Source organism: Erpetoichthys calabaricus, chromosome 18 (genome assembly GCF_900747795.2).
Source record: "Erpetoichthys calabaricus chromosome 18, fErpCal1.3, whole genome shotgun sequence".
Classification (NCBI taxonomy): domain Eukaryota; kingdom Metazoa; phylum Chordata; class Cladistia; order Polypteriformes; family Polypteridae; genus Erpetoichthys; species Erpetoichthys calabaricus.
In genome coordinates this window covers 25901066-25925820 of record NC_041411.2, presented here as the reverse complement: position 1 = coordinate 25925820, position 24755 = coordinate 25901066, and the positions used below count along the sequence as shown (strand labels likewise).

General features: G+C 36.9%; 1 protein-coding gene across 1 annotated transcript in view; it reads right to left on the bottom strand.

The window, feature by feature from the left end:
- The window catches only part of rhoab (ras homolog gene family, member Ab), a 37677-nt gene extending 16522 nt beyond the window's left edge, over positions 1-21155 (bottom strand). Inside the window, exons 1-2 of the mRNA XM_028825431.2 lie at positions 20990-21155; positions 212-369 (exon numbers count right to left, since the gene is read on the bottom strand). Of these exons, the coding sequence (XP_028681264.1) occupies positions 212-367 (156 nt within the window). The 5' untranslated portion in view covers positions 368-369; positions 20990-21155. The remainder of the gene's footprint in view (positions 1-211; positions 370-20989) is intronic.
- Between the last annotated feature and the right edge of the window lie 3600 nt (positions 21156-24755).

Below are 24755 nucleotides of genomic sequence, written 5' to 3'. Positions count from 1 at the left end.
TACTGATATATTGAAATGCCCTTTCTTAGTGGATACCTACTGCCCTAGATCTACTATCCTGCCAAATGTCACCTTTTTAAGTAAAAGGGAAACAGTATTTTTGTTGACTAATGTGCAAGTGTGTCACTGAATCAGTCAGTCAACATTTTATTATGTATGCTGTATATACACATTTTTTTCCAAGGAAATGAAAACGGCTTGCAAAACTTACCTGCTTACTATCCACCTCAATATCCGCCACATAGTTTTCAAAAACTGTGGGAACGTACACTTCTGGAAACTGGTCCTTACTGAATACAATAAGCAGGCAGGTTTTTCCGCAAGCTCCATCACCAACAATCACCAATTTCTTGCGAATAGCCGCCATGCCTATGGAAAAAAAAAAAAACAAATGGCATGAGCACCTTACATTTTTTACACAATGATGACCACCTCAAGTGTAAGAAAACATTATATTCTTTACTTTGTGCAATGTTACTGATAAGCAAGATCAGATTAACTCGAGAACATTAGCTAAAAAGATTGATATGATTCTAAGAAAAGTAGGCTATAAAATTAGGTTATTTCACACCAGTAATACTGTGAAAGTTTGAAAGAAATGTCAAATACTTCAATTACAGGTAAAAAGCCTCATGCAATTAATCCTGATACAATAGGTTTCCCAACTTTAACACAAAAGTACCAAGATTCAGAATAGATTAAGGAACACACTTTATGAAAATTTTCTCCCAGGGCAGAAGACCAAATGCATGTTACTTTCATTTTTCACTGGATTTGGGGAAAAAAAAAAAAAAAAAATATCTCATAAAGCTCAGATGAACCCTCTGGTGGCAGGGTGGATTATACAGTGATCCCTCGCTATATCACGCTTCGACTTTTGCGGCTTCACTCTATCGCGATTTTTTCTCATACACGCTTATGTCACTACACATGCGCTTTCTGAGAACTCTTATCTAAGCCCCACAATGGCTCCTAAATGTGCTGCTTTTTCTAAGCCTTCTGACAATGAAACTAAGCGCCGGAGGAATATGATTACCATCCAGGAGAAGGTGAAACTCTTGGATATGATCAAAGATGGCAATACCCTACAAAAGCCTCCTCACGCATATGAAAAGACAGCGCCAGCAACTGCCTATCAAGATGTTCTTCAGCCGCATACCCAGACACCCACTGCCTACTCCTAGTACTCCTTCAGCGGAAGAAGACAACGACGCACCTGCTGAAGATACTGCACCACCTGAAGACTCTCCTTGTTGTGTGTAAGAACTGTGTGTGTGTGTGTAATTAAATGTACAGTACAATAAAAATAATATTTTTGTAACGTCTAATATGTCTTATTTTCTCTTATTTTGTCTAATATATTGGGTAATACGAGTGTAATGGTGACTAAAGGGTGTTATTTCATGTCTAGACGGCTCTAATAATGTTAAAAAAAACATATTTAGAAGGTCGTAAACAGGTTTTCTATACTCTAAGTGCGAAAATATTCGATTTATAAATAAAGAATCCTACTTTGCGAAAATTCATTTATCGTGGTAGAGTCTGGAACGGATTAACCATGATAAACGAGGGTTCAATGTACTGTGAACAAGTCTCAGGCACTTGCAACCCTGTAACTTAAGTGTCTGAAAAACACTGACGTAGATGTATGCGTCTGTAGCACTAGCTCTGTGCTCAGTATTTTTTTTTTTTTTTTCCTAAAAAATAAAACATAACTGCTACTACAATACTGGTTTTGAGAGATTGTTTAGGTGCAGGAGACTAAGTGATTCCAAACAGGGCGACACCTTATGCCAAGCAGTACAACTTTGTAATGCTATGGGATATGCCATTAAAATTTGACACGACAGGTAACAGATTGGGGCATAAAAGAAGATTGTTATCAGGGTTAAGCATCATAAAATACCTTAAAATCCCATTTATTAAGAGAAGTACCAACTTCCTCTTTATTAGAAACTGTTATATATATATATTAAATAAATATTTTCAAGCCTGAAAATTGATCTCTCCATTTATTTAGAAATGTGCAGGATTCCATTAGAAGGCAAGATTAAGAAGAAGAAAAACAACAACAAGGACAGACAGATGACAGACAGGTTCAATAAGTTAAAAAGTACTTCCTCACTGCTTTTAACTCAAGATCAATGCCATCATAATGCATAATAGTTTGTACATTTGATAATTACTACTTAAAAGATACTATAACTTCCACAAGAAGTGAGTAACACCATATTTACAACACATACACAATAAACAACAGCTCCTTATCTTTTGCCTCCATTGTAGCCTCTCTTGAGAATCCCACAAAATATTGTGGCTACAAATTCAGAACTCAATCAAGTTTATCATTACTGGACTACACCTCTACAAAGGCCATCCTTCAGCTTACGTCAATCTTATTAGTTTCTATTACTTCTACGAAAACTCCCACATCACATTCATTTTACCTTTCTATTCAAGTATCAACAGGAAAGCAACTAATGCTGATCTCTTCAGTACCAAGAAAAGAATTTGATTTTTATTTGCTTCTGCTGTAATTTTAAAAGTTGGTGACAATATTCTAATCCTTCCACAACAAATTTTTAATATGCAATTGTATCTCTGATTATTCAAAGATAATTTTACCTTTCTACAGATATTATCTGCTTATTCATTTTATTCCCTGTGAACCCACATACAGTACTAAGCTGGGATGTAGAATTTGTGAATTGTCACTACTCTATAAACTATCTAAAAATTATTAAAAATAAATGAATAAACTAAACATATCCAGGGTTCAGAGGATCAACATGTAAAGCCTTCTGGAACTTCAATCAACAACTGATATTTTCACAGCATGGTGCACCGCTCAAAGAGAAAAGAACAAAGATTTCCATGGAGTAAATGTCACCCAGTTCACCATAATAAACAAAAATGCTGCAGAAGTTCACAAAACTGCACAATCACCTGTCAGTAACAAGGCAAAATGCAAACAAAGCAGCTTAATTTTTAAAATGTTTAACATTCATTGGGAACAAACCAGACAAATAAGATTTGCTTCCAGTGAGCACATTTTTGGAGAACTTTTAGGTGATCGCTTATGCCTCCACAGCATTACCATAGTTCATTTTAAGGAACTAAAGGAAAGGTTATACCACTGTATTCCATTTAAGCTTGGAGGCAATAAATGCCCATTTTTTTCCCCAGAAGTGCATGTTCTCAAGTTCCATAAATACTTCCATGACACACCTTTTAGGGGCTCTCTCTGAAGAAAGAAAAACCCTTATGAAGATTAATGAGGTGGCCTAGTGGCTAACTGCAAAAAGAGCTGCATGGAAGCATAAAGTGTGCCTGGTGTGTCAAAAATACAAGAACCCACTAGGGAAATGAAATGTCCTAAAAGTTCATATCATTTCAAAACATCGACAATGTACAATACTATCACTGGAGCAGATAAGGAGCAGATATGGGTAGAGAGATGCTTGTGGATTACAAATTAGCTGCTCAACCCATATATCAAAGGCAATGGCTATTCAAAAAATGTAAGACACTGCTTACATATATGGTTTATTTTAGTGTTATAATATTGTGCACTGTACACAGTTTCCTACTTGCTCTCAAGCAGTGTCTTAAGTAGAACCAAATTACTGGCAGCATTTTGTTTAGCAGCATCTTGTCGTCATTCTTCCTCCTCCTACTACTAACTCGTTATTACTTTTACACAATGGGGCTGGAGACTGCTAAGACGAGGTTGGACAGTGTGTGTATATTAGTATTTGATATTGAAGGGGTGGATCCTCTTGAATCTGCGAGTGCCACAATACACTAATATTCAATCAAAGGTTGGGTCCCATTCAAACACTGCTCACAAGACCAAAAACACACCATCACTTTCCTTGTCAGGCACCCGAATCTCACTGCATAGGTTATGTAAAACATAACACCACGAGGATAGGCTCAGGAAAACTGATGGTAAATATAAAAATTTTTGTAACATCCTAGACAAGATGTATTTGCCTGGGGATCAGTTAGCCACATTATGAGCTTGCATTTCATCATACACATGAGTAACTTCAGATGATCCTGTAAAAGGGGCATATTTTGCCAGTGTTGCAAAATAATGCCAACCTATGCAGCCACCATGAACAATCATTTGAAGAATCATGAGCTACCTGAAAGAAAGATGTAAAGAGAAAGAAACCATGGGCACTTAAGAGTCTGCAATCAACACAGAGACACGGTGCTACAAATATACCTGCCCTCTTCCTATTTAACCTTTGTGCAAGACGCACTAATCAGGCTGCGTTACCTCAGTTACAGTGCACTTCTGCTAAAATAGCTTAAAAGAAGAATTTCTCGCACCTCTTGCTGTGAATGAGAGTGCTCGACAGCTTTCTTGTGAGGTGTGCAAGATTTAAAAAACTGATGGCTGCAGTTTAGCAGTTTGAGGAAATTCCTGCAAATGTTTGGAGCCACTCAATGATTTTTATTTACATCGACATTGTGTCCAGCCAATCGGTGATTGACGATATCAACAACCATTGGCTCAGCCCTAGAACCCACTAGGTTTCCTGGTGGGACAAATTCAATCCACTAAAGTGAATGAGCCTGGAATAATCTGATCAGTGGGGTCTCTTTCTCTTGCTTAATAATGTGTGCATTACTGCTTTCCCAAATAAACCCAAAGGCCTCCACTTTGCCATACTTCTAGATCCCTTTAACTTTCATGGACAACTTATCACGCCAACCCTTGAATTGGAAGAGGTGCGCTGGCAGCATGGCTCTGAAAAAGCAGGTGTATCAATCTTCTCTTTGTCATTAGACAGGATTCATTAAAGGCTAAAAATCTTGATAGCCTCAACCATTAATTGTGTTTTGCACAGTTTGCAAAGTAACATTTAAGATTAATGTCGTGTACACAGTACACAGACTAGCAACATTAGTATAACAAACAGAAGACAATGAAAGTAGACATTATATGTTAAAAATGCATATCAGGTATGCTGAGGCATTTGTCAGTACAAACAGTTGAGTAGTCCCTTTGACCCAAGGATATACAGTGGTCCAAGTGTTAATTGTCCTGTATCATTTATCAGAACAAAGGGAGTTGGATACAGAGAGAAAGAGGAAGACAAAGATCTACGCCATCCTCCATGTTTGCCCTTTGTAAGATTCTTCCTTTGTTTTCAGGACATACACGTTATTAAATTGACAGTAATACTGTGAGCCAATTTCACCATCCTCTGTAGTGCTTTATAGTCCTGAACTAAGTAAGCGCTATACCAGGATGCTATGCAGCCACTAAAGATGGATTTCACTCTGCACCTTTTAGATTAGTGAGCATAGATGAAGACATCTTGGATTACCAAATATCTCTGATCAGGTAAATAGGTTCACTTTAGATTCCACTTAAGACACACAAGCAATAGGAATGTACAGTGTTCAAACAAGTATCATGTATCCCTATAATAGGCATAGGGACATGGGGTATTTTTTAATGTACTCCATAAAGGTTTTACAGAAATTAGAGACTTGAGTGTACGGTTATGCGACATGTTTTCTAAAACAGAACCTGAGCTGCTAGCGCACATGGTAAAAAAAACTTTAAACTGTACATTATATCCTCTTTAAAGCTGTCAGCTGAACAGTAGCTCAGAAGTTGCAGTGAAACTTTGTGAACTAAATGTGTGACAATTCTCTCCCTACCCACCATTTTCCTGCATGCATGAATACATCACTACACAGGTTCCCCACAACAGCACCAACCAACTCTCAGAGAAATTAAAAATGTCAGGGGTTAATGAAACAAAGTATCCTAAATAATGCAAGCTGATAAATACACATTAAATTTCAAAATCTAACTCCTCTGATTTTTCTGCCATTTATTTTATGTAACACTTTGCCCATTTTCACTGACCTACAAGTTAAAGGCAATGAATAAATAAAAACCTAGAAAATCAAAATGGGACCCACAATTTATGCAAGGCCACTTATGTATTCTTTTATCACAAATACACCTGCCCAACTGCACTTAATTCAGTCTGTGCAACAAAGTTCAAATATTTAAAACAAATCGCCACTAAAGAATGGTAAAGGTTTAATTAAGTAAGCATTCAGGAAGTTTGTCACTAACACAGCCAGTCCAGTCTGAAAAATTAATTTTAAGATGTTTCCAAGAATCTAAACTGAACAAAAAAAGTGATGTTTCTATTAAATTAAACAACTGAACTTCCTCTCTAGTAATGGAAATATAAATAAAGCTCAAAATTCATACATTATATCATTTGCAAACAAATTACTAAATAGCAAAATAATTTAGGTGATTTCCATGTGCACAGTATTTTTCAGTAACAGACTTTTCACACCATGCTTGTTCGAAAATCACTGTCAAGTTTAGGATATTTGCTGTAATGAGATTTATGTTTACTTCAGTACAGCATATAGAGAAGGTATCAGCTGTTTACTTGTAATAACAGTCATGAACAGTAGTACTGTACATGACTAATTAATTCAAATGTCACAAACACCTGAATCTTTATTTTTCAAATTCATTCCCTCTTTTAAAGGGAATCTCCCTAAATTGACAAATCTTTTAGATTTGTCTCAACTTCAATGCTGCCTTTGTGTAAAAAAAAAAAAAAAAAAAAAAAAAAATCAAGCTTGTCAATTTAAGATTATTATTTCAGTATTCTTGTAAAAGAGCCTTTGTTCTTTTGTAATTATTATACCTCCCTCATTGGTTAAGTCATTGCTATTGCTTATACCCGAGTACTAGTCCAGAATTAGCAACCTAATTTACTCCTAATTAAAGACATCTCATTCAGTGCTACACCATTCAAATATGTGTCATATGTGCTCTATATTAAACATTTTTGGTGAATTACTAACAAACATCACTTTGGCTTCAAACACCCAATGTACAATCAAAATATAGTGTTGGACTTGGCCGATTTGTTTTCAGCAATTATGTATGCATTTTTTTTAGCCTGCCAACTGTGCATCCCCATGATTACATACTTCCGTTACATGTTATATGTTACATCACTGGAGAGATTTCCCTTGTGCTTCAAAGCATTACAAGCTGAGGCACATGAAATTCTTGCCAATGTGAAAATTTTCCAACTTAAAGTTGTAATGAACACATAGAAGAGTTCATTTTTCCCACATCTGTAGATGAACGAACGGATCCTAGCAAAGGTGGCACCATATTCAAGATTTGGATACTTTCTCACACAAAGTGAAAACACAAAAGACACTGGCTCCCAGAGACACTGCACTGGAAAGATTAGGAGAGGTTGGAAGCATGCACTATTACAGCATATTGACACACCCACCACATGACGAACCGACTCAGGATCCTAAATTAGAGCCAGTTAGAAAATGAACAGAGGGCTGAACAAAAACTGAAGTTATGTGCATAACAATAACAGGATGAATACAAAGCCGTACTTTCTTTTTCTGGTTTATGCATGATGCCGTATCATCATTTAAGCTCACTCAAAAGGCATTTCAAAGCAACAATAAAAAGCTTAAATCACATTTTTATTCTTAAATCATCTCCTTTATTGGATAAAAGTGATAATGAAACTTTCTTCGTTGAAAGCACAACAGGATTCTCACACTTTATTAAGTAGAACAGGCAAAACACCCCACTCCTGCACGAAAATTCAAGTCTTGAAATTATACGTCTGTATTGTATGAAATCCATTAAAAAACAGCGTAAATAAAAACTGATAAAATGAGGACTACTGCTGCAGCAGTAAGGTGAAGCCTTGTGTTACTTTCAGCAGAGCCTCAAAGCAGATTCAACACTTGTCACCCAAGATTAAACTAAAAAGGGAAAGAACAAAGATTTGCCTGGAACTTGAAATTATAAAACCTTCAGCATTGTCAAATACTATTTACAGTGCCTTGAACACAAGCAACTGTTATTGCTGCTGTAGCAGCACCATATACTTTAAGACTTAATCAAGAAAAAAAAAAAGTTTTTTAAATAAATCACAACACACAAATGAAAGCAAATCTATTTAAAAAGAGAAGTAATCTTCATATAAAGGATAGAGTTAAGTCTGACATACTCAGAGCTAAAGAGATAATTTCACTACTACAAAAAAACACCCTGGCTTTAGGTGGGACCACAAATGCAAATACTTTTAGTGCAATTATGCTCACAACACTAAGTACACACAGAAATGGGCAACAAAAAATACTGATGACTATGTTGTAACACTGATCCATAATTCATAACGATGGATCTCAACTGTACTGAGCCATAACACAACGCAAGTAAATACTGGGGCTCCAACAAAGAATTAAACTGATAAACCCTGTGAAAATCAAATTATTACCACATATAATATTAGCACAATATTTTCATTTAATTAACAATACCTACTAATAGCTTTTTCCAACTTCGTCTATTAGGTAAGATAAAGCCTTTTTTTATCTTCTAGGGATCTTGAGATAGCTACTCATGTGTTTATTTTTTCTCGCCTCGATTACTGCAACTCGCTGTATTCTGGGATTAATAAATCCCTGATACACAGGTTACAGTTGGTCCATAATGCTGCCACTTGCTTTCTGGTTGGGGCAAGAAAGTATGACTCTGTTTTTCCAATATTAGCTTCTTTACACTGGCTGCCTGTCAGTTTTCGAATTGATTTTAAAATGTTGCTGCTAGTTTTTAAATCTTTACATGGGCTTGCTCCTGCCTATTTATCTGAACTGTGTGTTTTACATCAGCCATCTAGAGTGCTTAGATCTTCTGGTCAGCTGTCTCTGGTTGTCCCTCGTACCAAGTGTAAAACTAAGGGGGACAGGGCTTTTGCAGCTGCTGCGCCTCGCCTGTGGAACGCTTTACCTCATCACATAAAGGAGTCGTCTACAATTGAACTGTTCAAAACAAGACTAAAGACTCATTTCTATTTACTTGCATTCCATGACCTTCAGTAATACTGATGGTTTCCTCTTTGTGATTATATAACATTACTCTATTTTTTATGTATATAACATGACTTCTACTTATTATGTATTTTAGTTTATGTTCATATATTTTATTTCTATTTATGTTTTATGTTAATTTGTTTTGTTTTTCTTTTATTATATTATTGTAAAGCACTTTGGCCACAGCATTACTATGTTGTTTTAAATGTGCTATATAAATAAATTGACATTGACATATGTATTACCGAAGGAATCAGAAAGAACAACTATGCAACTCTTGGGCTTCAATCCCCACTAAAAACACAGAGACACACAATTTTTGAAACCAAAACACAATGCTGCATCTATTATTGATCGCAAACCACAAACTCAACCTGCTATTTTGGAAAATGCATTTTTGTAAAATAAAATGCATGCAAACGTATGTTAGTTTACTTAACCCAATGTGAAGACAGAATGCCTCATTATCCTACATTGTTTAAACAATTCCATCCATATATTTGCTACCTTCTTCAGGCCAGTTTGTACTTGGTGATATGAATCTTGTTCAAAAAGCTACAACCTCAGTGTAAATGGACATAATACAAATACTGGAATTCTATCACATCATGGGGCTATTTATGGTTTAGTATTCATATGCTTCTATTCAGCAAAAGTGGAGAATTGAAATGGGATAACCTGTATACTTATGCTAAGTGACTCCGACTTCAGTTAAGTACAGCAACCCATCTCTGCTTAACCTCACAAATAAGAGAAGCCTGTGCAAAACAGACACACGTCATGTTACCTGCTTTTAGTCGTAACCATATCATTCCATTCTGAATTTTTCATTGTGTGTATATGTCTTAAATCTTAATACCACACCCAGTCATTGTGACATTTACACATTATCCCCATTTTTCAAGAATTTTCTTTTAGGTGCTACAGTTCATACCCACATCTACAAAGATATACAGGTTAGGATGTGCAGTGCAATTTTAAATATGGGTGTGTAGGCCCTGAAATGGACTCCACACTCTCAGTTACACCTGACAGATTCCAGAACCCTGTGACTATGAACTGGATTAAGAGAGCTTGATAATGTTATGCAAGTTTCAAAGAGTCTTATTTTTGCAAATCAATTCTTACCCGTTTTTAATAACAAACCTTGTGACTTTTTCAGACCGTTTTTGTACAAACTTTCGCCTGACTACATTCCTGTACCAAAACCACTTGTATACCCTATTGCAAATATTCCTGTAAGTCTATAATACTCTTTTGAGTCTTAAGTTGTACTACAAACAATATGTCACAAAAGATTCTGCAACTATATCTACATATACCTTAGCTTGAAACTCATTTTTAGAACTGAGTGTTTTGGCAAAAATACCTCTTAAATTTAACACAAAAGATGGGACTGCGGTCTCAGTGAGGCAATGAATGAGTGTGTTTGGGTAAAAAACACCAGTTTAAAAAGCATGTTAAAATTAATATTTCTGGCATTTTTTTTATTTTATTTATTTTTCTGAAATTTAGAGTACTTAATAAAACTGAGTATCAGTCAGCCATTCAAATAATTTGTTAATTCGGTTATTTTAACTTTAAGTAAATATTTCTTTAACTGTGCATGTAGCGATTTACACTCATATTTAGCCAAAACACCAGACTTGCAATGGAACAATTATAGCAACAGAGTAATACAAAAAGAAGAGAACCGAGATATAGTTAACATTCTTAGCTTTGGTTGCACGGTAGTCTACACTGATTGGCATTGTTACTTTACAGATCCAAAATACTAGGCTCAAATCCAACATGACTCGTCTGTGGGGAATGTGCATGTTCTCCCAGACTTTGCCCTTTTCCTTATGGACACACTACAGGTAGTTTTCTTCTCATGTTTTAAATCCTTGCAGATTTGGTTAAATGGTCCCAAGTGTGAGTGCTGGTATGTGTGAAAGTGGACCATGTGATTGACTAGTAGCTTGCCCAAGTCCTTTTCCAGGTCAGTAACTGCCAGGACAGGGTAGTGCCCTTTTCTACTGTGATATGGAGTAAGCGGGTTGGAGTACGCCTATGACTATTGTTGGTTTGCCAGTGAACACATTTGCTTTGAGATCACCACAAACTCATGCCAAATCCAAAGCACATTTTTAAAACACCATAAAAGAATGTTAAGATAAATTGGTGTCGAAGGGAAAGGTATTACATAAAGTTCTCATTTTTCTACTAAATGTCTTTCAGTGGTTGCAGCCTTTGCCATGGGTATATCTGCAGACGATTTTCTAGAAAGTTATCACTGGGCACAGTTTCTTTTCATGCATGTCACCGATATTAATTTTCAGATTCAAATTTAAAGGCAGTCAGTTCACCTAAAACATTTTACAGAAATGCAGATAATGATTGTCACAACATAGCCACCACAACTGGCAGCTCATCAGATTAAAAAAACAAAAACAAAAAAAAGAGCAAAACTGAAAACAAATTCACTTGATCGAAGACAATTTCCTGCATTTTTGTATTGATTTGAATGGAAGAGTATACTTCAGCCTGTTCAGCTTTCAATTTAACAAAGTTTAGCTGACTTTCTTCTAAAGCGGTGGTTAAGCACAGGGCATCACATGTTAACCGCATACTTGACTCAATCAGTGCACTCATGCAGCTCCAAGTAACAACCAAACAGATGCCAAATTCTGCAGCTGCAAGCTCTGGTCAAGAGCAACTGCAACAGGTACATGACATCCTATGCATGCTAGGTAAATGAAACAATTCATTAATTGTTTAAAATGTACGCTCATCTTGAAGTCATCCATCCCAAACACCATTATACACTGCTTCATGGTAATATCCAATTGTAAGCTTTAGACAGTAAAGAGGTATACTTTTGTTTTCATTGTACTGATTAAGCTATTATAACTCACTAATGCCAACCACCAAAGCGAAAGTAGTAACACTTTCTAGTCTCATTTTATCAATGATTGTTTTTAGAATTCTGAAAACTAACCAACTACTTAATAAGGTGAACCTTAATTGGCATAATTATTTTAAGAAAACAAAAACTCTGGAGTTATATGTAAAATAGGCTTGTACCAAGGGATGATATCACTGGCAACTGATGATTGATTACTTACATCACATGGATGATGCTTTGCTGACAACCTGAACTGTTCCCGAGTATTCTATAAAAAACCTCATCTACACTAATCACTGACAGGCTGGACATATCGACAGTGTAAATAAAAATTGTCGACTGGATCCAGATGTTTGCAGAAATGTCCTCAAAGAGCCAAATTCCAGCCATTGCATTAAAAAACACACCTTTGCAAGCAACACAAGAAAGCTGCCAGGCACACACATGCACAACAGAAGGCATGAGAGATTCCTGCACCAAGCGATTTTAGCGGAGAGTGCTGTAGCTGAAGTAAGACAGCCTGATCAGTGCATAAAATTTCAATGTGATGAGTGCAGGTGTATTTGTAGCACTGTCTCACTGTGGTGCATGCAGACTCAGAGTGCCTATTGTATATCACTCATTAGATCCCTCTTTTAGGTAGCTCACTATACTTCAAATGATCACTCACTGAGGCAGTACAAATTGGAATTCTTTTTGTGACTTTGACAGGTCAGTCCCTTTTAAAGGATTCCATGAAGTCGCTCATTTGCGTGATGGAATGTCAGACCATACTGTGGACGACTAATCCCCAGGCTAATGAAACTTGTCAGGGACGCTACAATATTTTTCAATTACCATCCTGGGCAGGGTCACAGAGCAGCTGGAGTACCCTTATGGTGTTAAATTTTATATAATGTATGCAGCAAGATGCGGGAATCATTGTGGTATTTATTTGAGTCTTGCAGGCACTGCTTAAAGGGAACCCCAAACGTTCACTCTACAAGCTCTGTGATAAACTAAAATTTGATCAAGAGGACTATCCCCCCTTCAATATTATATATTAATATAAACCTCCTCTAACCTCCAGGGGAACCCCCCTTCCCGATCTGTAAAAGTAATAAAATGGGAAGAAAAACAAGATGCTGACTAAACACAGTACTGCCAGTAATTTGGTTCTACTTCAAGCAGGAGGTGCTTGTGGGCAAATAGGAATGTAACTGCATATTATATTCAAAATCTGAAATAAACTGATTATATATCAAAGCAGTGCCTTACATTTTTTAAGCCAGTGCCACGGTCGTCCTGCATACACATCATATATTGGCGTTTCAGTTTGCACACGATAAACTGCAAAATATACACTTATAGCAAAACCAGGATAATGGTTAATGGATAATAAACACAATGAAGTACGATTTTTTTGTGTAACGCATACAGAGTGTTTTGTTCAGAAGTTAAAAAAATAAATTAATAAAATGAGAATAATTGAAGATGCCGTGTTAAGTGTGTAACAGTAATTAGCAACTTCACGTTCACTGCTGGTATACACTTATTCAGATCCATTTTAAAATGAGGCAGATCTAATTTTACAGTTTTGTGCCAACATGGTATCTTGATTTGTGAACTTGGAATGAAATGCCAGTGAAACATCTTAATAACATCACTGAACTATGTGTGCTGAACTACAGCAATCTGAGACAACAGAACTACTGGGTCCCAAACTAAAAAACACTCACACACCACCCAGTGTACATGCTTTAAGCGATACACTGGTAGAGCAGCTAATTATAATATACAAGTATCTCTGCACCCATATCCAAGAATGACTATCGTACATTATCAATGTTTTGAAATTACAATGTGACCTTTAAAGATCTTGCACAACCCTAGTGTGAATGCACTATATTTACACTAGATATTTTACAATCAGATATGTGTCTGCTAAAGTCGCTACATGAAAACACCAAAGATGAGTATGTTTTAAGTATTTTTACCAATAATGAATACCTGCTGAAGAAGTCTTCAGTGACATATTAGCAGAACACAAGGGAGGCAGAGGAACCTCCATAATACGGCAAATGTTACAGTTCTGACAATTCCACAAGGGTTTTGTGGTTAGCCTGGACGTGCGAATGGAAGCATGATTGGTGGGATAAAGTCTTGCTTGACTGGCTCTCAAGTCTCCATGTGTGTCAACTCAGTTTCTTATCTTTGCATAAGACTGCAGCCTCTGCTGAGAGGACATGAGATTGCAAAAACATGCACCTGTGAAAAAGGCATGGTGTAGTGGCATTATGGTATTTTGCCACTAGTGCCCATAACATTTTATATGATCTCTTTTAAATGGGTAAACAAGAAGTAAGCCAGAGCAGAAAAGGACACGACTCAATGAAATTATGTATGGCTCAGAAAGGAGGCAGGTGCCTCTTTCAGTGTGGCAGTGTAAAAGACAATACTTAATTTTACAACAGGTTATAAATGCTATTTTTTTTTTGTACAAGTAAATTTGCTGTTTGGGAGAAGATGAAGGTTGAAATATATTGCTTAGCAAGAAAAATACTTATGTTTTAAAATTACACTTGGGAAAGAATGTGTAAGGCAAACATAACTGAACAACATTTATTCAATTGTTAATATGAAAATACCGTGGTACACTGCCATATTGCACTATCCTGGTTATATTTTGTGTTTTTTCCCCAAATCAAAAATACCAATACTTAAGAGCTGGTCAGACAAACCTTTAGAGCTTGTACTAACAGAATTACCTAAACTTGCATAATCAGCTGGATGATGCACATGCAAATGACTATGCAAGTGCGTGGTTCGTGATTCTTTTGCAACATTTATCCTCCTGTTTAGTCAACAAATAACGCCAATTAAACTCACTTGTTAGTTTGCTTTGAACTCAAAGTATCATTAAACTGTCAAGGTTTATTTCTCGTTATTCACCAAATTGTCCATCTCTACTTTTCCATATTAAATGATGTACGTTCAAACTTTCATACGGCACATGCTATTAACAATGAGGAAATGATGCCAAATTGAAAAAAATCACTGGAATTGGAGAACAACAATGTTGGTTTAATCAGATAAAACGGTAAAGTACACACCCAGAGATAACATCATCAGTTGGCAACGTTTAAGGGGACAACTGATCAACCAGAAACTTTTCTATATTGCCCAATACTTAAGTGATCCTGATTTTGATTCTAGTGCAACTTTATGCTCAATTACCCACATAAGAACATAAACCACAATATAAACAGTACATTGTAAGGTTTCCATAAACTTACTTCCCTGATAGATGAGAAGATTGTCAACATGACAGAAGGCGCATGGGTACTCTGGCAGCATAAGAAAAACATTTTAATTTAGAAATATGTTTTCACAAAGTTCTGAATGTAAACAGCTCATCAATGTGTGAAAACTGCCTTTTTCTATAACTTTGGCTAATATGTTTTAGAATAATAGCTTGTCCAACGAAGGTCAGCTAGGTTTCCTCAATGACAGCAAAATAATTGAGATCACCTAAAACATTTATATAAATGGAACTATTTCAGGCGTTTTGGGATATTATACCTATTGGAATTCTGAAAAAACCAATAGAGTCTAGCTGCGTACAAGTGCTCCACTCCATTGAGGAGGTTGCTGCTTTATAAAATAGAGATAATACCTGGTTACACTATTGTTAAGATAACGGCTGGTAGAGGGTTATCTGACTCAAGCAAACCAAGTGACAAAAACCTGCAGCTGAACCCATCTAGGAAAAAAAACAAAAACACAATCACTTCCAAGATCAAAATCATTGCCAAAAATCAGACTCAATTTCTAGAAAAGTGGTTCACAAACTCAGCGTTGAGGACTCACTGTGGCAACTGATATGAATAATCAAGCCTCAAGACAGAAAGATCAGAAACCAAATACCTGATCTGACACTTTACTACACTAGAAGTTTTGTTAAAACCACAAACCTTCATTAAAAAGGCTGTTCTGCACCTGTACAGCGCAGCACAAATCACTGTACAGCTGTACCACCAATTATAATATTCATCTCAGAGAAAGTTCTATTCTTATGCTTACAACCCTTGCGGAGCCATTACAATATATTCATTACCTATGAAATCACACTCGAAAATACACTTTGACCCTGTTTGCTCAGGGAAACTTCAAAATGACTATCACAGCGTAGTTATATTTATAAATGACAACAGACTATTGTTGAAATGTAGTCATAATGCTTTACATGCCCCCACCACAACTGTGCATTTCCCGTGTGTCTTTCTGTCTGCACTGCATACAAAATACATGCTCAATCAATCCATTTTAAAAATTGTACTGGAAAAAGAGAATATGTTAAGAAAATTATTGGCAACTTTACCTGTACAACTGGGGCAGGCTGCAGAAAGAACAGAGGGTTGTTCATGCAGTATATACCTTATACCTTCCATTTACATACATAACCTTGCAATTCTGCTGAACTGGAGTCAAGACTGAGCTTCACCAACCAGAAGCATTCAGTTTCACAACTTTGTTTGCCATTATGAGTTATATGATATGGTAAATGGCTGGAACAACCACAAATAACAGCACCGTTCAAAACAACAGATATAAAATTTTTCTTACACGGATTCAAAAAGAGGAAACTGCACATGCACATCTGAGAATTCCAGTCCTGTTATATGGCCAACATAAAAGTTATAACTGGATTTGTTAAGTTCCACAGACCTTTAGAATGACTTATAAGAAATGTAAAAGAAAATGTGTTAAACAATTACTTAACATAAAACTCTTCAATAACAATCTCTAATTCGAGTGAACTGCAAGACATAGTAGGATTCTTTTTACATTTTATTGCGCTGTTACAAAACAATGCAGAAGAACTGAACATTACATCAAGTTACTTTTACGTAATTTTAGAAGACACGATCTTTCACTGCATCTAAAAATATTTAGATTTCTTACCAGTCTACAATAAAGTGCACTCTTCACAATTCAAAGTTTGCACAAAAGAAATCAAAGTTAATTACTTCACAAACCGAAATGCACCTTAATAAATGTCAAACCAAGTGCCCAAACATAGACGGGCTTGGCTTCTTGTTCCAGATTGAAAGCTACGTCAAGTAAGACGCTGTTTCAAGTGCCATTGTGCGGTTAAATGTTTCAGCTCTTAAAACTGTAGGGAGAAAAGAGAGAGGCTTCGGTCACCCCTACATAACGCTCGCAGCACGGTAAGCGACCATCAACACACACACAAGCATATAAAGGTTGTACGAAAGCAGTATAACCTATTAGTAACGAGTCAGACTGCTCGTTTCACCGAGTAAGGTCTCCAAGGATCAGTTTAAACATCACTCTGTAGTAGCGTGACTTTCACGACACAAGCCAAAAGCAACTGTCTTTTTAAACTCGGACTCGCGCAGACGGGGTTTTTTTTTTTTGACTTACGAACTGGAAAACCATCGACTTCCGGCTTTTTCAAGTGGGCGTGGGCCCGGAAGGATGTTAGGAAACTGAAAACGGCCAACAAGAATCAACGGAAAGAGTGCACTTCTCACTGAGGTGGGGTCTCCAACCAACCAAACAAGCCAGCCCCTCCCCCTCCCCACAAGATGGCGCCAGGCTTCAGGGAGTACCGACTAAGATGGGTACTTTTACTCACCCACAAGACTGTGTCCAGGCCAAGAAATTAATAGGGCGGCAGCGATCAGACGGAGATGGTGAACGGCATGGCTTACGACTTTTAGTACGGAAACTAGAGTTGCTGTCCTCTTCCCGTAATTAACCCCAGAAACAGAAACCCAGCCAAGTCAGATAACGGGCTGACTCTACTGAAGCCGGGCACTTTAATATAAGAACAAAAAAAACAACAGGCGCGAGAGAAAAATAGTATACATGAGATTGTATTGAAGGAAACCGTACAAAACGCCGCTCTCAGCGGCTCGGGGAAGCTGTTACGTACAGGGTGTGGGGGCAAGTAGCCTGAAAGAGGGCACTGTTAAGAAATCGCATCGCACCACGAAGAACAGAACTGCTATTACAACAGTGTGGACCAACTCAAAGAAGTCTTTCTGCGAGTGTTGTACTTCAGTCTCACTTGTCCAAAAATAGAGTAACAATACGTAATCCAATATTGAACCATAAAAACAAATGCTTTCAGTTATTCCGCTATTTTCTCGTTTTTCTTTAACATTTAAGGGGGGGGGGGGGGGTGTCACTGAAAAACTATTCGAGCTACAAATTATTCTTCAACATACCTATTTAAAGTACACCGTTACATGATGTGTTACTTAAATAAAAAACAAGCACACCTATATTTCAACAGAATACTGTACATGAATGATATTGTGTTCTAAATTTTTCATTCAATATCCAAATCCTTATGATTAAGATGCCCGGGGGCACACATTTTCCCTGGCACAAGTTGCCAACCATTCAGAGCAGCATTAGCAATACAAAATATAAATAAAGCATAAATGTTGAGGGATACGGAGTATGCTAGATCTAAAGATGCATCTTGAGTACATTTAAGGTATTTTTTGATTATGCTCAACAAATAAAAATGATTTATACTTTTTGCAGATATCCTCATTATTCATAGCATCTGGCAAAAAGGTCCTGATGTGTACATCTTTTTTGATAGAATCTTAAATACATTAACAATGCTTGCTTGCTTACTTTATATATATATATATATATATATATATATATATATATATATATTTTCACGGCATTCGAAGTCTGTGTCACAATCTGTTAGTGTGGGTGGTTACCTACCAGGTAACGCTTTGTGGTTGGCCAGCAATCTGCTAACATCCGCCACGGTGCCCTCAGTTTGTGAAGAGCAGATCATAGAATGGTTGCAATAGTTTACTGTCAAATAAAATGCAAAGAGTACACGACACGTGTTTCGCCCTCATTCTGGGCTCATCAGGTGTACACACTCCACTGCACTCCCTCTCGGGAATCAAACCTCGGACGTCAGCGTCAGAGGCGATGCCCCTAACGTTGCGCCACGGCGTGTGGTTCGTTTATTTGACAGTATGTAGATCGGGGTAATTACATTCATATATACACACACACACATACATACACACACACACACATTTAGTGATACCTAATCCAATACGATAGTTTGCTTTAAACAACCTGTTGACTATAATCTAATCTATGGTATACATTCTTGAGATTTGGATTTTAAACAGGCTAGACTAATTTCTACAGTTATTTTCACAAATCAGTTTAGCTTGGAAGTCTAATTTCAGTTTAGTTGCTCTCTTCCTCCACATAGGGACGACTTATTATTATTATTATGCATGTGTGGTACTGGGAGGAACAGTACTTAGTACTGCTGCCTCACAGATCCAAAAACCTGGGGGTCACTGCCCAGCCCACGTACTTTGTGTGTAAACTTTGCATTCACTTTTCCCTAGACACTCCCACATGTGTCAGTCACATCACTAGGAAAAGCCTAGACTGGCCCAGGATGACTAGAGTCTGGGGAGTGCATGAATGTATCCCGAGTCAGACTAGTGCACTTTCCAGGATTAGTCCCAGTCTGTAAACACCACAACTCTGCAACTCTTCTTTAGATTAAAGCATTATACATTGAAATACTTATCACATTGAAGGTTATGTTCTGGGTGGTAAAGTAGATACAATTTTCACCACTCAACATTTGGAACTTGAATGACTTATGTTCTTCCATGTGTTTGTGGCTATTCTCTAATCAACCAAATACATTTTGTTTGATAAGGTGTCAGATCTCCTGCGGTGGGTTGGCACCCTGCCCGGGATTGGTTCCTGCCTTGTGCCCTGTGTTGGCTGGGATTGGCTCCAGTAGACCCCCGTGACCCTGTGTTCGGATTCAGCGGGTTGGAAAATGGATGGATGGAAGGTGTCAGATCTAAAATAGCTTGGTATGAGTTGGTAAGCCGTGTAATGGTGCTTTTTACAGTGCCCCCCCCCCCCCCTGCCACATCCCTATACTGTACATATGCATGAAAATGTTTACAGAAAGTACATACACAAGCATTGCCATGCAAACCCTGTGTACACTTCTTTAAACTTTTTACCACTTAACTATTTTCTACAACATACACAAAACTCCAATACAATTAATATCTGTAAACCATTTGCAGTTAAAGTAACTACAAAAGGCACTATATAAAACTTTTATGTGTCTTACGTTTTTTCCAAATAGAGCTAAATTTATTAATGTCATCTACATTTGATTGCATTTTGCAAATGCCACTCTACTAAAACGGCGTAAATCATGATGCAGAATAATAAGCAGAAACGAATGGATTCAAGATGGGCTATCAAATCATAAAACTTTTAAGAACCACCCAAACTTTACTCAGAGAAAACGTGGCAGGTGTGATGGCCGATTAAATATTTCCTCTACGTAGCTATGCCACCATAACCCTACACGGCTGATAAAAATCATCAAAAACTAAAAGTTGTTATCGTTAGAGTGCTCTTTTATATCCTGAAATCTTCAGATGAATTCCAAATATTTTGCAGCAAGGACTGAGAGCAAGCAAGCGATCGGATGTGGGCCCGCCCTGGCTCTTTACGCCTCAGTGCCGACTTGTACTAAGGAGTTCCGCCCGAGCAGTGCGTCTAGCAGCCGGCACGGGAGGAGTCGGACGCCGCGCCGCCTGTTTGTACACAACATCTTAGAAACGACAGTTAACAAGCTCCCGCCTCACCGGAGTAAAGCAGGAGAGTCTAGGCGCCGGTACGGCCTGTTTTTTTCAAATTCGGCCATTCTTATTTGTGATTTTTTAAAGACTAAAATAGACATTCATAAGATAGTTTACAGGAGTAAAGCTTATCGAAATCAGGACCACGCAACGACCGCCAAGATCCGAAGACGGAAAGGAGGAGAAAAGTTTGAAACCCTGTCGTCAAACACTGCTTCAAAGGAAACTGGCCGTAATTTTTTAAGTGTTTTAAAAATTTTAAGACGTTAACTGAGTTAATTTAACATTTTTTATGTTTTGAAAAAGACATCAGAAGTGAGAAATGCTGGGCGGAAGCGCCGTGTCGGTCTCGGGGAGGAAAGAAAAATATGCGGAAAACGTTTATGATAAAAATACAAAAACTTAACAAAATAAACTGTCCCAGTTCACAATTGTAAAAATAAACACTTCCTTCGCGTCTCACATTAATTAACTGCAGTCACAATTGTCTTACCTGCTACTTCAACTGTGTTTTATTACGCCCGTTTTCAGAGATTAAACTCCCAACAGCCTTGCTCTCTGTCCTCGATACAATGAAGACCGGCTCTCTAGCTCGAGCGGGCGGACGCGCGCACGAAGAGGGGGCTCGCCCCCGCCAAAATCTTGCGAGCGAGCGAAGATCGAAAAAAAATCCGAAGGGGGATGGGTGATGTCAATCGAGAACGAGCGTCTGGACCACGCCTGCGCGTGCACGATTCGCGAGTGCGTTGAACTAGCAGAGAGCGACAGATCGTGACGTAATGGATGGAGTAGCGGCCCTGTGGTCAAAAGAAAGCCTTCCCACAGCGAATAAGTTATACTTATTAATAAAGACATACATGTTTATCTAATCAAATGGTTTATCATCATGTAAATCAGTACAATGACTACATATTTGATAAGTATGGCATCCCCTTTATAGAAGTCCAAATACTATCACATTCAGAAACAATTGATGAAAACTAAATTATACTAGCATTTTATATACACATATATAAATTTCATAATATAACGCCATTCCTGAATTTTTTTTTTGTATGGACCTTGACTTACTGAAACATGTATTATCACTGTATCAAACCAATATGTTAAAAGTAAAAACAATTACTACATTTCTTCATGATAATAGTTGGCTTGACACCCCAAAAACGTTTTCATGTTCCTTATAGTTTCTTCTGTCAATCATAATACTGTAATATAGTGGTGTCCAACTCCAGTCTTGGAGGGCAACAAGGGCTGCAAGGTTTCCTTCTAACCCTTTTCCTAATTGGTAGTAAAGTTTTACGGCTAATTAACTTCTTTTCCCTTCATCTTCATAGCCCTGGCTTTAAGGATTCAGTTCTCTGAATTGATTCTTTTCCTCATTAAATGGCAGCCAAGCAGAAATGAGATGTGAAATAAACCAATGGATGACCAGCTAATCTGAGGCTTCAAACTCCAATTTCACTCGAAGCAGTTTCTTAATGAGAACCAATTTTCACTGTTAATTAAACCCATTATTTAATTTTGTGGCTTGTTGTTGCTCTCACTCTGCTACAGCAGACATTTCCAAAACTGTTGAGTTTCTATTTTTTCTAAGAACACTTTCAAAATGTTTTGGTGACCTGAGCAGATCAACCTTACTGAGACTGTCACCTTTCTTTATTTTCAGACTGTGGTCAGCTGGTAATGTGGTGGCTTGTTTTGTGTCTCATTATTGTTTGGCTACTAATTAAGGAAAAAGAAACAACTCAGGGGTGTGGGTCAAGTTAATTAAAACTAAGGCAATAGAAGTTAATTAACAACAAAAACTGGTCACTAATTAAAAAGATGATTAGAATGAAAACCTACAGCCACTGTGACCCTCCAGGACCAGAGTTAGGTCCCTTTGCTGTAAGAGGCTACCTAGGAAGGTGTTACTCAGACAGAAGGACATAAGACTGGTTCATGGTATGGGACATACAATTGCCAGATCCTTATTTCCAAAACAAGAACTCCCAGTGGTAATTAGAGACCTTTAATGTGTGAACAGCCTCTGGTATGATACAATATGCTACATTTTTTGAATGGGTGCTTTCGAATATTATTCTGAGGGTACTGAAAACAGGAAGAGAAAGGTTATGACATTCTATGCAGCAGATTGCATAGTCTACAAGAGAATCTATGCTTTTGAAAATTGTAATCTTACTGCATTCCCTTCACTTGGCACCTAAAGCAGAGAAATTAAGTTAATATAGTATTACAAAAAGAATACACTTATATTTTATAATGTTAGCCTCCACTTTCAAACTGAAAGAGGCTGCATCCAGTTTAAGTGAACGCAGAAGGCCTTTTCCCCTTTGACATAGCCAGTAGGTACTCCTTGTCTATTTAGGAAAACCTCAAGTTTTATAGGTTTGCTAACTACACTATCATTTTATGCCAGATCTGTGTTTCAAAGGTCCACCAATCAGAACAATTATTTTTGAAAAATGAAATGCTAATTTGGAAAAATGTGCATACTACTACTCTACCATTGTTACAGACAGGGGAGTCAGCCTGGCTTTATATGTAGCTAAAATTAATCCTTCAGCTGCTCCATATGGAAAAAAACAAACAGTTTGCTGTGAAATGCCAACTTCTGCATTTTCTGGAAGGGTTCCTCTGTTCTTTTTTCATAATATTCCAGTCATTATGTATTTAAAAGGTATAGACTCAACTCTAGTTTCAAATGACATTTGAAACACTTTATTTCAAATTTATTTTTCCATTGTTATTCTTCAGGCAAGATGTAAGATGATTAAGGGGCCTGAGTTGCCTCAAAAGCTTGCATATTGTAATCTTTTTAGTTAGCCAATAAAAGGTGTCATTTAGCTTGACTTCTCACTACATGTTTTAGATAGAAATTGATATTTTTAAATCAATTTAATATGTTAAAAAAGTGAGTAATGTTTCAAATGGCTATTACTGGAAGAAATTACTTAACTTTTCATTTATTACTGATATACTGTATGACTGCAAAGCCCCATTTTCAGGAGCTACTCATTCAGTGTCCTAATAGTAAACCCCCTTAGCTTATCTTTAATTTGTTATGTTTAAATGCCAATTGGATATTACAGAAACCTTTGTAATCACATTAGCACCAATAAAACCGATTAATCTCTTCAAACAATCAGTAAATTGTCTTTCCTTGTGTTGCAAGACACTGTCTTACCTAAAGTTCAGTGCTGGCATCAAAAATGCCTGACATGACACAAAAAAACAAAATTCAACAAGAAGTTAATTTTATTGTTAAGAAAAAATTAGAGAAAATTATGTTTCAGCAGTGATGTTGTACAGTTTATAGTCATAAAGGGATATCTTAGTCCCAGTTTCCAATGCTGAAGAATAACAACATTGTAACAACAATAACACCTGTATTTTTTTATGTACAGCATCTCTCATGTGCATCTTTTTTATCTTCTACCCTGCATTGTTCTTTATTAGCTGACGTGCCTGATTTGTTCATCCAAAATTATTTAACTGAAATTTTAAAATGACCACTCCACTTCATAATTATGTTATTAGCATTCTATAAATTTCTCTATTCCTCTACATCCTATCATAATTAATGTGTTAGCCATTCCACAAAAAAACTAAGTGACTTGAAGGATTTAAGCCTTAATTACTACTGGTATACTACTGAATGCCATTTTATTATTTTTAACAATAGCACATTAGCAAATGACTTCAGTGCTATTACATTGTAAATAGGAATAAATTCGCTATACATAAATACATTGAACTATTATTTAAATATGGTCTGTAATATTTGTACTTTGGATTCTTTACGTAAATATTATGTGTATGACATTTGGACAAAGTGGTCTCTAAAAACATTTGATTTATCCTACATAAAACAACAGAGCATTGAATAAGCAGATGTGCAGATATTATGCATTTATGCCAATAAAACATATTACCAGTATTATAGTAATGCCAAATCATAACAAACCCTATGTGGCATGGTGGCCCATTCAGTGGGACTGATGTCTCACAGCATTTGGACCCATACTCACTTCACTCCTGGAGTTAAGTAAACATTTGTGGTTTTCCAAGAAAGGATTCTATAAAAAACAAAGTGTGTAGGTGCTTGATTGTGCCCTACAACTGAGTACTATTCTGTCCAATGCTGTAAGTCTAGGTTCTGAAATCCTGCAACTAAAAAAATGTCAGTTCCAGAAATGGATACGTATTAGCAAAAGGAAATAAATGAAAAGATAAAACTAAAAGATGACTCCTTA